At 54.3% G+C, this 14,100-nt stretch overlaps 1 protein-coding gene across 1 annotated transcript in view; it reads left to right on the top strand.

The window, feature by feature from the left end:
• The window catches only part of SLC44A5 (solute carrier family 44 member 5), a 232,846-nt gene that overhangs the window by 134,944 nt on the left and 83,802 nt on the right, over positions 1–14,100 (top strand). The window contains exon 7 of the mRNA XM_031967936.1: positions 13,329–13,413. Within this exon, the coding sequence (XP_031823796.1) occupies positions 13,329–13,413 (85 nt within the window). The remainder of the gene's footprint in view (positions 1–13,328; positions 13,414–14,100) is intronic.

Raw genomic sequence — 14,100 nt, forward strand, 5'->3', positions numbered from 1 at the left:
AGGGCCCGGGTCTCATGTATGACTGCAGAGGTGCCCACCCCCACACGCGTTACACACCTGCAGACACCTGCACGCCGAGTGTGTGTGCAGCGCGGACATGTATGTAAACACCCAAGCGCACACATTGTACAGCGATCAATGTGTCGGTGCCAGGCGCACGTTATGCGTACGGAGACACGGGCGCCTGTAGCTTCCTTCTCCATAAGCCTGTAAGTGATGCCCACGCGCACGTTCTGTGCACACGAACGTGTCTGAGCACAGACCTCGCACAGGAGCGCACGGACGTCCCGCACTGTCACCGTCACGCGCAGGTTCTGCGGAGATGCTGAGAAACACTTACGCACACGCGGTTACCTGCACGGAGACGCGGGGAGCCGCCGCACAGGTGTGTGGGTGCGCACGGAGAGATGTGTGTGTCCGGCCCCGCGGCCTCGGTCAGGCCCCGACTTCTGCCCTGGCCCCAGACAGGGCTCCCGCCCTTCCAGCCTCGGTGTCCCCGCTTCTGTCCGAGGGCGCTGGTGCCGGGGCGCCTTTCCTCTGGCTGTTGCCTTGGCAAAGGCCTCCGGCAAGGCCCCGGGCCCAGGGGCAGAGGGGCCCCGGGGACGGGGGGAGGGACGGCATGTCCCCTGTGTCTCCTTCTGTGGGGGCCGAACTCTGGGAGGTCCGGGGGCGCCCGGGAGGGAGGCTTCTCGGGGCCCCGCCCGCGGCTGTCCCTGTAAGCAGTCTCCTGATGGGAGCATCTCCAGGGGTCTCCGAGGCCGTGTCGGGCCAGCGGTGACGCGCCCAAGGAGGCCGGGGCTGTCCGGGCGCCCTCCGGGAGCCCGCATGGCATCTCCCTGCCGAGGCGCGAGGGACGCCCGAGCTGACAGGCTGACGCTCTCCTGGCCGGGCCGGCTGCCCCGGCTCAGCCCAAACCCTGCCGCTGATGGTGCCGGGGACAGGGAACTTCCTGGGAACTAAGAGCGAGCACACCCGCTCCGGGGCGGGGTCCGCCTGCGGCTCCTTAGCCAGTCTGGGAGGCCGAAGCGTGCCGAAACAGTCAATGGCACGCTGGGGACTGAGGGTGACCCTCCCCGCCCCCACCCTGCTCCCGCTGCCACTGGGGTCTGAGGGTGACCCTCCCCGCCCCCACCCTGCTCCCGCTGCCACTGGGGTCTGAGGGTGACCCTCCCCGCCCCCACCCTGCTCCTGCTGCCATTTGCAGGAACTGAAACTATCGCCACCTGGTCCCGAGGGCAGGGACGGGCCTTGCGGTCTGTCCAGATTCCGAGGGGGTCACGCCCAGGTGAGCCCCACGAGGAAGGGTGTGGGGTCTGTGGTGGGCTCATGACCTGCAGCCACGGAATCACCCGTCCCGGAGTCGGAACTTGTGGGGCTGAGTCTGACTCCCCAGACGCGCCCCCCGGGATGCCCTGGAACGCCCTCCGGGCCCCGCGCCGGTGATGAAGCCTTCCAGGGAGAGCGGGGGACGGAGGAGAGGGACCGGCCGAGGAGAGGGACCGGCCGAGGAGAGGGACCGGCCGAGGAGAGGGGCCCGGTGCTCCTCAGTGACGCCCGGCCGCTCTGCGCTGGGCCCCGGGCAGGCCTTTCTGGAGGTGAAGGGTCCGTTTTGTACCTTTTCTCCTCCGCCCCCTCGGCTCCGTTAGGCCCGAGAGCGGGCCCGCCAGCGAGTATCTGCCGCGCAGCAGCGTCCGTAACGCCGGGAACTAAGGGACGGAAGTAACCGCACAGTCTCAGAAACGGCTGCGGGAATCACGGCCAGAGGGACCAGCCGCCTGCGCTGCCCCTTCCTCGGCCGAGGCTGACTCGGGGTAAAGCTCTGCGGGTCAGGAGGGCCCGGCCTCGCCCCTCGCGTCTGCCTGCTTTGGCGGAAGCCCGGCCCACGGCTCCCTTGGATGCTGCCATTCTTTCCCTTCAGGGGCTCCGTCCCGTGAGACTGAAAGGGGAGGACCAGGGGCGGAGGACCAGGGGCTGCGAGCCAGCTTCTTTCAGCAGATGCCAGGTGGGCACACGCCCTCTGCTTTATCCCTTAGTTGGATCCTAGTGTTATGGAGAGCCCAAGAGAAAGGAGGCGACTCTTCAATCCCAAGAGAGAAGAGAAATCTTTGCTTTCAGAAAGATTTGTTTTCTGGAGGACAAGAAGATTCAGAGACACAGAACAATTCATTGGAGGATTTCATAAAATTGAGAACTGGAAAGAGACCTTAGGGGGCCATGTGGTCCACTCTCCCCATTTCACAGATGGGTAAACTGAGATTCAGAGAGGATAAGGAGCTGATGCAGGGACTAAGGGATAGATATAGGCCCGATGGAACAGAGGTTACTTATTGACCAAGGTCACATAGGGAGGAAATAGCAATGGAGGGATTTGAATCCAGTTCCTCTGTGACCAGAGAGTCTGTTTTCTCTGCCAAATGGCCTTCAAAAATAAAGAAAATTAAGGGCTCCTCAGAGCTCAGCAAGCTCATCTCAGATGGTACGGTGAATGGAGCACCCATTTTGGAAGCTAGAACACTGGCTTCCAGGCGACAGTGTTGCGGCTGGGGATAAAATCAGAATGACGCTACTGGGAGAACCTCTCCCATACAACTGTTGTGAGGATCAAAGGAGGTAATACATGTGAAATACTGAAAGGTTCTCCACCAGGTGGATGGGTAAATAGAGTTACTACAGGCTTACTATGTGCCAGGCCCAGGGGAGCTATGCTGGGGAGTGCTCAGCAAACAAAGGCAAGAAATGCAGAGCCTGCCCTCAAGGAGCTTGTTGCGTTCTAATGGGGAAGAAAACGAATAAAGGGAGCTGGAAGAGAGGGAAGGTGTATAGACAGCTAAGAAACAGTGGGGAGTCCGGTTCTGGGCAAGGTGGGCCCAGCTCCCACCTCCCAGATGGGGACCTCCAGCCCCAAGTCGCAGAAGTAGGGGAGAAGGGAATTACGGCCCGAGTGCAGGCTGTGTGGTTTGTAGATGGCCTGGAAGTGGACATGAATTCGGCCTGTGAATCAAGGGGAGGGAGGGAAGGAGGGAATATATCAAGAACTATATTAAACAAAGCCAGAGACAAAGTTGGTTTTACATGTTTGGCAGAGTCCTAAAACCCATTACGAGGCTTAATGAAAAGATTTTGAGACTCTGAAGGATGGGGACACGTACGGATCATAGCCCGGATACACATTATCCCTTGTTTTTATCCCCCTTCCTCAGTTTTCTGCAGGGGACCCACCCAACAGGCTGGGAATTGCCTCATTCCCCTGGGACAGCGTGGAGGCCACAGAGAACATGGCTTGTCCTGTTGGGCTGCCCCGCTCCCTCCCTCGGTCCCAGTCTCCCATCTCTTTCCTGCTGTCCCTGACTGTGCTCCTCTTAGCACCTTCCCCATCCTGAGCATTAGATCTTCACCTCACTTTGCTCCTGTTTCATGGGATGCTTTCCCTGGGGGCTTCTGCTGAAGACTCTTCTGTTGTGGACCCTCCCATCTTCCAGAGGGCTTTCCCTGGCCCTTCTCTGCCTGCTGACCTGTCTGCCTATTCAGATTCCCACTAAAGCACTCATTTAATCCGCAGTTTGTTTATTTCGTGCATGACAAGAACATTCATGATAGGAAGAAGCTGATTTCTCTGCAAATTCTAAAGTTTTAGGACAAGAATTTAGACGAGTTCAACTCACTCTGGAAGGCAGAGAGCAGCCCAGCCAGAAGACTCACCAGAGTTTTGTTAATTAATCTTGCTGTGAACTGAGAGAAATCACCATGCTCAGATAATCAGATATTAAAGAAGGCTATGACAGTTTAGCAGTTACTTACAAACATTGATAAATGGGTATCAAATAAATGAGGTTGGGTTTTTGAAACTAAAAGTGAGGGGAAGCACAGATATTCAGCAAGCCCAGATTCAGCTAGAATTCCTCAGCCTGCCCTTTGGAGGAACGGTGAGGGCCATGGCCCCCTTCTCAGAGCTGCTTGGGGTCAGAGGATATGGGGGAGAACTCTGACACATGCTGTCTACATCATGGGGCAAATCCCTTTGTCTCCCTGTGGTCCGTCTCTTGATCTGTAGCAAGAGGGGTTTGGATGAGATCCTCCAGATCTCAGTCTATATTCTCTGTTATCCTTTCTCCTAAATGTTGAAAATAATTTGAATGGACAAATATAGTCTTAAATGGGAGAGACCAGAGAAATATAATCAAAGAGTAGGAAGTTTGAGCATTTAACATTTGGGATAAGATAGTGGGAGGCTCTGTCCAACATCTTTTTGAGAATTATTATGGCCGGCGATAAAGTACTGGGGCTAGTTTGAAATTCCACATAAGAAGATGGATGGGTAGAAATTGGAGAGAGTCCAATGAAGAGAAATTACATTTCTTAAAGGCTTAGAAAATGGCAGTCAGGAGTTTCAAACAAAGAAAAATGATGAGGTAAAGTGATTTTGATTTCATCTGGAGAAAAGAGAGATTACCTAATCAGTGCCTTCAACAGTGAGGAAGGGCAAAGAAATCAGGGTGCTAATCTGCTGCTCTTAAATAAGAAGAAATGAGTTTAAACAATGAGAAGAAAGATTTTATTTCGATAAGAGAGAGTCATCATTGGGTATAGATTTTATTTAGAAGTTTACAAAGGAGATCTTGGAGTCCTCGTTGTGGGGAAACTTCAGAATCCCTCTGGATAACCATCTGGCCTGGACATTGGGATACAGGATATTTGGAGTCTGGAGATCTGAATTCAAGCTCTATCTGCGTTATAAAATCATGTGACCTCTCCGTGGTTCCCAATTTGTAAAGTAAATCTGAATGAGATGATGAACAAAGTCCTTGCCAACTCTGGTCCCTCAGATTCTGTGAAGTTCTTGTCTCCTCCCCTCCATGAGAATTGTTTCTCTTTGAATTTAAGATTCTTGAGTGCTGAGACTTTTATCTTTGTATTCTTTATAACCCAACACTTCTGAAAAGAACAAGGCCTTGCATGCAAAAGGCATTCAATAAATGCTTGGTGGATTGAACTTTATCAAGACAGCTTTGGGTGCTTGTTGAGGACAGGGTCTCATGGTGCTGGTAAATAGGGAAATCTATGAGTTCTCATATGAAGAAATTACCTTTACTTGTGTCTAGACAGGATTGTATATGCATTGGACATGTTACATTTATTTGAAACTGGGGAAGGATTCCATTACTCTGCAATCACTGTGAGAAAGCAGATGGAGTCTTGTTAATGTGAATGACCCATGGCATAGATGTGTCCAAATCATGGCCTCGAAAAGCACTTAGGACAGTGCCCGGCCCATCAGAGGTGCTTAATAAATGTTTGTTGATTTAACTAGAAAAGATGGCAGAAAGACCCAGGAGTAAAACAAAACTTCATAGGAAGAACATGGAGGAGTTCCGACCAGGCTAAGGGGTCCCACGTTGGGCTGATTTCCAAAACAAGAGACTGGATAGCCAAAAATCCAAGAGAGCTCGAGATACTTTCCTCCTCAATAAAATGATTATAGCAATATTCATACTTGCTGTCTTATAAAGGATTTTCCTTTTTATCAAAGTCAAGGTCATGGGAACTAGTTGTAGTATAAATGTGAGCTGTCATCAAAGTTACTTCCTCAGTGGCAGGTAATTGGACCCCTCCCCAGCCCATTGCTCTCAGGAGGGAGGGTGAAACAGCTGAAGGAAGCTGGCTTGACCCTGGATAGGCCATTCACTCTGGCAGCCTTTGATGGTCCCTACTGGCCTCATGCCAATGATTCTCTGGTCTTCCATCATCTTTTTTCAAGTAGCCAAGAGACAGGAGGGCCATGGGAAAACCCTGGGCTAGAGTGGAGAAAATCGCCTGACATGGTGACTGGCCCAAACAAGGTGGAAGAGGTTTGCAGTAGGGAGGGAGGAGCAGAGAGAATAAGATTGGGAAAGAAGGAAATGGCCTTCAAATACTAACTTTACTATGTACTTCCCAGCTGACTTTGTGTACATCACTTCTCTGTCTGGACTTCAGTTTCCTTATCTGTAAAATAGGGCTCTCTCTATTCACTGTCTCTCCCCAAGTTCTTAGACTAGCACATTAGTCCAGGGTGTGCTTAGGGCAGCTCTCACTGTCTCTTGATATAATTATAAAGTTACCAGTGTGAGCCTTCCTACCTCAGAACTCAGCAGATTAGAAGTCAGGTCTTGATTTGTTGTTCTATTGATTATATAGACTTAAGAAAGCAATGAGAAAATGCCGATTAGGCATGTTCAACTTCAAAAAGCATCCTGCATATATACATGTATATATATACATATGTACATACACACATACATATATATATATTCATTATCTGATCCCCTTAAATTATCCTTCACTTCTTGCTTCTCCCCCCCAAATCCATTCTTCTATTGAATTTCTCATATCTCTTGACGTTCCCAACATCTTCTAATCATCTAAGTTCTCATCCTCTGGGGCCTCCTTTCACAAAGCCAATTATTTGCTAAATCTTGTCATTTCTACCTCCATAACATCTGTCCCACAGCCTCCTCCATGACTCCTCTCTACACTCCCACAGACATCCTCTTCACTCAGGTCTTCAGTCACTCTCATCTGGATTATTACAAAAGCCTCTTAAATGATCTTTCTGCTTCATCTCTACTCTGTGCAATCCAGCCTTGCCATCATCTGCTAAAGTAAATTTCTTAAAACTCAGATCTAACCATTTTACTCCCCTACTCAATAAACTGCAGTGATTCCCCATTACCTCTTGGATGTATTTAACTATATCCAAAAAATCTTTTCCAGTCTTCTTACCCATTATGCTTTCTATTATACAGCCAAACTCTCCTACTTCCCATTATGCTTTCTATTATACAGCCAAACTCTCCTACTTACTGTTTCCATGACACAGTCCTCTTTATTCCATTTTCATGCCTTTGTTCTGGCTCTCCCCCATTCTGGAAAGCACTCCCTCCCCACTTTCATCTTTCAGAAATCCAATTTCCATCAAGGGTCAACTCAAGTCACTCCAGTGCTCTAAATGCAACCCCTTTTAGTTTCCTCCTTTGTAAAATGGAGATAATAATAGTACTTACTTTCCAGGGTTGCTATGAGGATCAAATGAGATCATATTTGAAAAGCATTTTGCAAATATTAAAGCATCCTATAAATGCTATTTATTGTTATTATAATAATAGTAGCCCTACTTATTAGAATACTATTATTGCTATTAGGTTTTAGCATCCACACAAAGCCATAAGTACAGAATATTCTGTGGTATTCTGCTCCAAACTACCTTTTCCACCCTCATCACGTTCTCGACCTTCTTGTGCACTCTTTTCCAGGACAGCTGGGCTTTTAGTCATCCCTGCACTTACGCTCACTGGTCTTTATAACTTTGCTCATGTTTCCCCTTCTGCTTGCTTCCCCTATTTCATTATCAAAATCTGACCCCTTGTTCAGAGTCCAACCAAATAGCACCTCCTCTCTTGGGTGTTCCCTTATTCCCTGAGATGGAAGTGACTGATGGCTTCTCCCTCAAAATTCTTAGTTTGTTGACCAGCTCTTTTATTATTATTATTACCTTCTTGTTATTGTTGAATCCAACTCTTTGTCAGCTCATGGAGTTTTGATGGCAAAGATGTTGGAGTGGTTGCCATTTCCTTCTCCAGATCATTTTACAAATGAGGAAACTGAGGCAGAGTGAAGTGGTTTACTCAGAGTCAGGTTTACTAGAGTGTCTGTGCTCTTCCCATTCACTACCTAACTGTCCCAGGGTTTTCAAGATCAAGAAATCAAAAGAGAAAGAAGGTCTGTATATATGTATCTAAGGGGGAGGGGAAGAACTTTACAAAGACAGGAAGCGAGATCTAATTAATAGTTAAAAATCTGGCTTGGCCAGAATCAGCTGAATGCATGAAAGGTGGTGGGTAACATGAAGTGGACTGGGAGGCAGTTGGGAAACAGGCTGCAGGAGCTTTCAAGATCAGGCTCTGGGAATTTTGTCTTCTTCTAGAGCACTGAAAGCCACAGAAGAATAGAGGGGGGAGAGGGATGAACCTGCTGGAATTGATGTGGCATTTGTGGAGATGGATTGGAGAGGAGCAGCAGACATATGACAAATGAGGAAACATCACAATAACTGTGTGTGTATTTGTGTGCGTGTGTGTGTGTGTGTGTGTGTGTGTGACAAATCTATCACCATCTCTCAAGTTGTCTGGCTTGTCAAGTTCTTCTGAGAGACCTCACGTTGTCTGCCTTCCTGGCTTTGAGATCTGTACGCCTGGCTTGCATAGTGAACAGATTTTCTTTCAATGGTCTTATTTTTTGCTTTTCTTTTTCTAGATTGTCCTTCCCTTCTTCATATTTGAATTTATGATCTCTTGTTCTCTTTTCTTTCTTTGGCCCATTGTCACTTTTTCGATTCTGTCCATAATTTTTGTGGGCAGGACAAAAATTCTGCTTTTCTAATTCCCATTGTTCTTTTAAGCCAATCTGGAACTCCATGTTGCGGTTCTGTGTTTTCCTCCAATTCCACAGGGTCCTCTGTCTCACTAAGTGTGGGATTGTTTTCCTTTGGTTTATTCTTTTTTATTCACAGAAGGGATGGTTGCTGTGTGAGCAGGAATGATTGTTTTTTTTACCTTCTTTTGGATCCATTTGTCTTGGACCAGAGACAGCTGAAATTGCTGTATTTGGGGGATGTAATTTGTGGTTTTTTTTTTGAGAGGTTTGAGAGGTTATGGAAATCAGAGAAAATGTCTCAAATACAATAATATGATGATAAGGATGCTAGCATTATACAGCATCTTATGCTGGCAATACCCTTGGCGTGTATTCTCTCTCTCGATCCTCATTAGAACCCTGTGAAATAGGACCTATTATTAACTCTCTTTTACAGATGAAGAAACTGAGGTTGAGAGAATTTAAGGGATTTGCTCAGGGTCACAGAGATGGGAAGAGTTCAAACTCAGTTCTTTCAAACTTCAAGGATAATCCACTCATTGCTCCATCTAACTACAATGATAATTCTTGGGCAACATTCAGAAAATGTGTTGAAATAGCTAACAAGAAAACACAAGCCTTTCTTCTTAAAATCCTTTTCCTAGTCAGACTCTCTGGGACTCATTGATTCATGATGTGGACCCAGTTAGTCATCCACTTCTGCTGGGCTTTCCTGAGTAGGGGCTCTGCCTTTGGCTGCCTTTCAAAGCCTTGGGATTTGCAGGTATCACCTCTGCCCTTTCATTAAGCTACTTGCTGCTTATTCTTAGGCGAGTTCTCCTCCCTCAGTTGGGTGATGAAACAGCAGCTTGTCTGTCTGCTTTCTGCAGCCTTTCTATGGCAAGAGCAGGAAGCCCTCTGCTTCCTCCTTCCTCCGGGCTCCTTTCCTAGGAGGGATGGGGGAAGAAATTCTGGGACAGGGCCATTCCCTGGACTGGCAAGTCCGGCTTGGAGGACAATGCCACGAGTATGGGCTTGGGATGGGGCTGCAGTCCGGTGGGCACTGGATCGGAAGCCCAGTGAGGGAGCAGGGCCCTGCCCAGGAAGGATCCAGGGCAAAGGCTGCTGTCGGTCTGTGAGCCTCTATCGGAAGCACTCAGTCGGATCCCAGCTGGGACACCCGATGAATTCGCATCTTTCGAATTCTCACTGCACACTGCCAGAGATGTGGAAGGAATTATGACATTTCCTGGAATCACGACTTTGGAGAGCCTTCTTCCCAATACACGAGACTAGTGCTAGTCTTGGTCTGGACCAAGAGGTGTTTCATTACGGACGGTGGGACCGAGGCCCTGGGCGAGGGGAGCAAGCCTCTGGGACTTCTTCCTAAGGGAAGTGGCCCAAATGAAGAGGTCCTTGGACAAGGTGGGATCGATCTTCTCGGGCTTCAGGTTGCTGGTTGCTCCTAATTTCGAAGCCATAGCAATAGCAATAATAGCAGCAACAGTTCACACTTATATGGACTCCTTTAGGTAATCTCCTTTGTTCCTCCCAAGAACCCTGAGGCAGGTGCTATTATTGCTGACTTTTGGATGAGGAAACTGGGGCTCGCAGAGCGAGGCAGAGTCTGAGCCAGGTTTTGTCCCCAGGCCTTCCAGAGTCTGTCCTCTGGCCAAACAAATAGAAGCAACAGCTCTCCTTCACGGGATCCTCACAGTGTGCAAAGTCCCACTTTATCCTCGCAGCAACGATCCTCACGTTCATTTCACAGGTGCAAAGACTGAGGCAGGCGGGAACTATCTGAACGTCACATCTGAGCTCGGTCTTTTGATCCCAAGTTCAGGCTTCACCCCGAAGCCGCCACGGGGGATCTGGGGGCCCTGACGGGCCACAAAGCACCAAGTCTGTTCCCTGTCTAGACGGAAAGATTGCAGCTGGACGGAGAGCCAATGGGCCTGAGCCTTGCGCAGCTGTGTGTGGGACGGCGCTTCTAGAGGCGGCCTCAGTTTCCCGGGAGGGCTTTCCTCTGGGGCGCAGACTCCCCGAGTGTGGTCAGGTGGCTCCTCTCAGCTCTGATCCCAGATCAGCCAGGGTCCTTCTGAGATGGGGCTGGGCCGGGCCAACATGGCCCGAGGCAAGGGCTCTGCTTCCTCCCGAGTCCCTGGCGGGCCTCTGGCCCCGGGACTCCCCAGGGCGCTCCGCTGCCCGGACTTCTGGCCACGTACCTGCGGGAAGGAGGCGGCCCCGCGGCTTGTTGGAGCCCAACACGGCCTCCGGCCCGGGCCTCCGGCCTCGCAGGGGAGGCTGTCAGGGCTGGGTGCCTGCTGGGGGCCTGCCCGGAACCGGAGGAAGCCGCGCTTTCCATGAAGCGCCTGCCGGACCCTGCAAAGAGGGAGATGACACGGTCCCCGCCCCCCCCCCCCCGTACCCCAGAAGCGGAGCTGGCGCCGCAGGCCAGGGAGCCGCACGGGGGGGCTGTGGGGCTCGGGAGGGCCTGGGGGGGGAGGAGCCGGCCTTGGCCCGGGCCTTCGGGGCGTCCCCGGCTCGGCCTGCGCCCAGGGCTGCAGAAAACTGGCCCCGAGCCCCTGGGCCTGCGGGGGGGGAGGCCTGGACAAAGGCCTGCCTGCGCCCCGCCCTCTGGCTCCTGGGCTGCCCTGGCTCCTGGGCTCCCTCCCTGTCTGGGGGAGCAGAGGCTCCTCCCCGCCGCCCTGACAGCGTAGCTGCGTGGGACCCTGTGTGACCGGGGCGCTCGGACTCGCCGCCGGCTTCGGGGGAGTCTTGTGGGAGCGCCACAGTCTCCGGGACTTTGAGAAGCCAACTCCCGCCGGGCTCAGCTTTGTCAGCTACACGATGGCCCCCCCTTGTCGGACCTGCTCCTCTGGGAACCTGCGCCCTTTGTACTGATTTGTATGGGGCCCAATCAGGGCCGAGGCCCGGGAGCCGGGAGCACCTCCGCCCCGGGAGCACCGCTGCTTGGGGACGGGGAGCACTCTGCCAGGCAGGGTTTCAGTCTCAGTCCTGGGAGCCTGGAGCACCGCTGTTGGAGGACGGGGAGCGCTCTGTCAGGCAGGGTTTCAGCCTCAGTCTAGGGGGGGTCACAAAAGGGATGAGAGGGGGAGGAGGAGTCCGTTCTCGCGGGACTTGGGAGCGGGGTTGGCGGCGGGGCCCTCGGGGCGCCTGATCCCCTCAGGGAGAACCGGGCTGGGGGCCGGCCCAGGAAGCCGCTCCTCGGGGTCGGCTCTCGCCCGGCTGGGACTCGGACGACCGCCTTCCTTCTCCATCTGTCAGACACGAGGACTCGGCCACTGAATTCCGTGCTCAGCCCCAGGGGAGCCCTCGGGAGGCGGAAGCTCCGCCCTCAGAAAGCTCGTTTCTGCCGGGCGGCAGCGCCGGGGCCCTGCGGGACGAGGCTCCGCCGCGGGGTCCGGGCCCTGAGCCCGCGGGGCCGAGTCGGGGGACGCCGACCTGCGCCGGAGGAGGAGGAGATCCCTGCGCTGATGGGTCCCGCTCCCTCAGCCCCGCCCCCGCCCGGCACCACGGCCCACAAAAGGCTTCCCCGCTTCTTTCCCGGAGGCGGCACTGAGGCAGTTCGGGTGATGGGTCACGGCCGTGAAGGTGGTTCGGGCGCCGCTGGGCCATTTCCGGGCTGCCGGTACCGGCCCAGGGGTCCCTGAGGGCGGGCTCGGGTCACCGGGCCGAGCGGCCCCTCAGTCTGTGCGCAGCGAGACCGGAAATCAGGGTCGTGGAACGCTGAGGCCGCGCGGTGGCGCAGCCGTCCTCAACCCCCGCCATCGGCTCTGGAAGGGCCGGGGCCTCCTTTCCCAGAGGCGCGAGGCGGAGCACGAGGCGGGTCCTCCAGCCACCGGAAAGGGCCGAACTCGCGGCTCCTGGGCCCTCGCGGCTCCCAGTGCCCCTTTCTGGCCCGCTAGCAACCGCGCCTGGCCCAACGCGGGGGGGGAGTGCGCAGGGCGCCATGTTAGTAGTAAAGTCGGGCCCTTCCCCCGTCACTCCTTCACCTCCCCAGGAGAAATTAAATAGGCCCCTGGGGAGAGAGCCGAGAGGAGCCTCTGGGGGACCATTACCCAGACCTTCGCTTTCAAACCGGCCTAATTATCACCAGAGGCAGCGGCCGCAGGGACTGACGGCGCCAACAAAGAGGGGACGGCCGGCCTCCTTTCATAGGCTGGAGGGGTCACCACCTGCTTCCGCAAAGAACCCAAATCCGGCCAAAGGGACTGTGGGCTGGGCTCTGGCTCGGACCCCGCCTTAGTCCTGGGCGGCCCGAGGGGACTTCCGGGCGGCGGGGGCTTCCTGAGGGCCTGGAGGGGACTCCGGAGACCCAGGGGACTCCGGGCGGCCTGGGACTCCGGCGGCCCGTGGGGACTTCCGGGCGGCCCGTGGGGACTTCCGGGCGGCCCGTGGGGACTCCAGCTGGCCTGGGGACCCAGAACCCTGGCCTTCCCGCCCGCCTGGAGGGACCGGTGTCCTGAGCCCGAGCCCCGGATAGCCGGGTGCCCATTCGGGCCGCGCATCCCCGAGCGGGCCAAGGGGCCCACTGGTTCTCCGCCGAGGGTCCCATTTGCAGCCGGCTGAGGGCGAGGCTCCCCGAGGAGTTGCCCTCCCCCATTTCCACAAGGCCATTCCTAAGTGCATTACCTCATGTTTGGGCCCGGGCCAGAGCGCCGTCGTTTCTGATAGATCGGGCCGTTTTTCATGGGGCTTTTCATTAAGAAATGGCCACGCAGGGGAAATCAAACGAGAGTCCGGGGCAGCGGCCGGGCCACTGGGGGGGGGGGGGGGCAGCGTTCCGGCCCGCTGGGGAGGGGGGGCAGGGCCTGCCTGGGGGGGGGGGGCAGCCGGCTTCCCCGGGGGGAGGGGCCTCTCATTGAGAGGCGGCTCCTGCCGCTGTCACTGATGCTCCTCTCCCCCTCCTCCTGCAGCCTGGACCTACGGGGACGCCAAGAAGGTGGCCTACGTCACCGACAGCCGCGGGCAGTTCTGCGGCCAGAGGAACACAAACAATGCGTGAGTATGGGCCTTCCCCCTCGGGGACCCTGACCCGCTGCCGAAGGTCCCGGGGCTGCGCAACCCTTGGCACGGGAGGAAAAGGAGGCCCCGGGACACCGGGCTCACAGCGGAGCCTCCCTTCCCCACCATGGTTTAAGACGGAAGGTGGTCTGAAGGCAAGGACTCGGACCCCAGGCCTGGCGAACGAAGCTCACGCCGCCCCGGGTCACACTGATCTCAGAGCCCGGCCGGGTCTCTCTCTCTGTAGGTAAAAAAGAAAAGGCCAAACTTCCCAGAGAGAGTCTTCCCCTCCCCATTCTAAAGCAGGGAAGCCATAAACACCGTCCCTAGTGCCGCTTGTCCTTGGGAGGGAGCAAACAGCTCGGAGCCGTCCCCTGGGCCCCGCGGTCTTGCAGTCCCCCCACCGGCTTTGTCATTTCTGCCAAAGCCTCGAGGAACTAGGAGGACAAAAACCAGAACCGTGTTAAGATGATTCTCCAGCAGCTCCTCCTTCCTGCTTAAGGAGGGCTGCACTTTCAGTGACTGAAAATAAATGTATTTCCCCCTTTCCTTTAGCTTAGAAATAGAAGGAAACAAACCCCTGTTGTAGCAGGCGCCTGCCATCCCCTCCTGTGCCCCAGGGAGCCCTGGCAGTGTCCCGCAGCTGGGGGCGCCGGGCCCCTTCCCCGCGGTCTGGCGGTGGGA

The sequence above is a fragment of the Sarcophilus harrisii genome, chromosome 4 (genome assembly GCF_902635505.1).
Source record: "Sarcophilus harrisii chromosome 4, mSarHar1.11, whole genome shotgun sequence".
In the NCBI taxonomy this organism is placed as follows: Eukaryota; Metazoa; Chordata; class Mammalia; order Dasyuromorphia; family Dasyuridae; genus Sarcophilus; species Sarcophilus harrisii.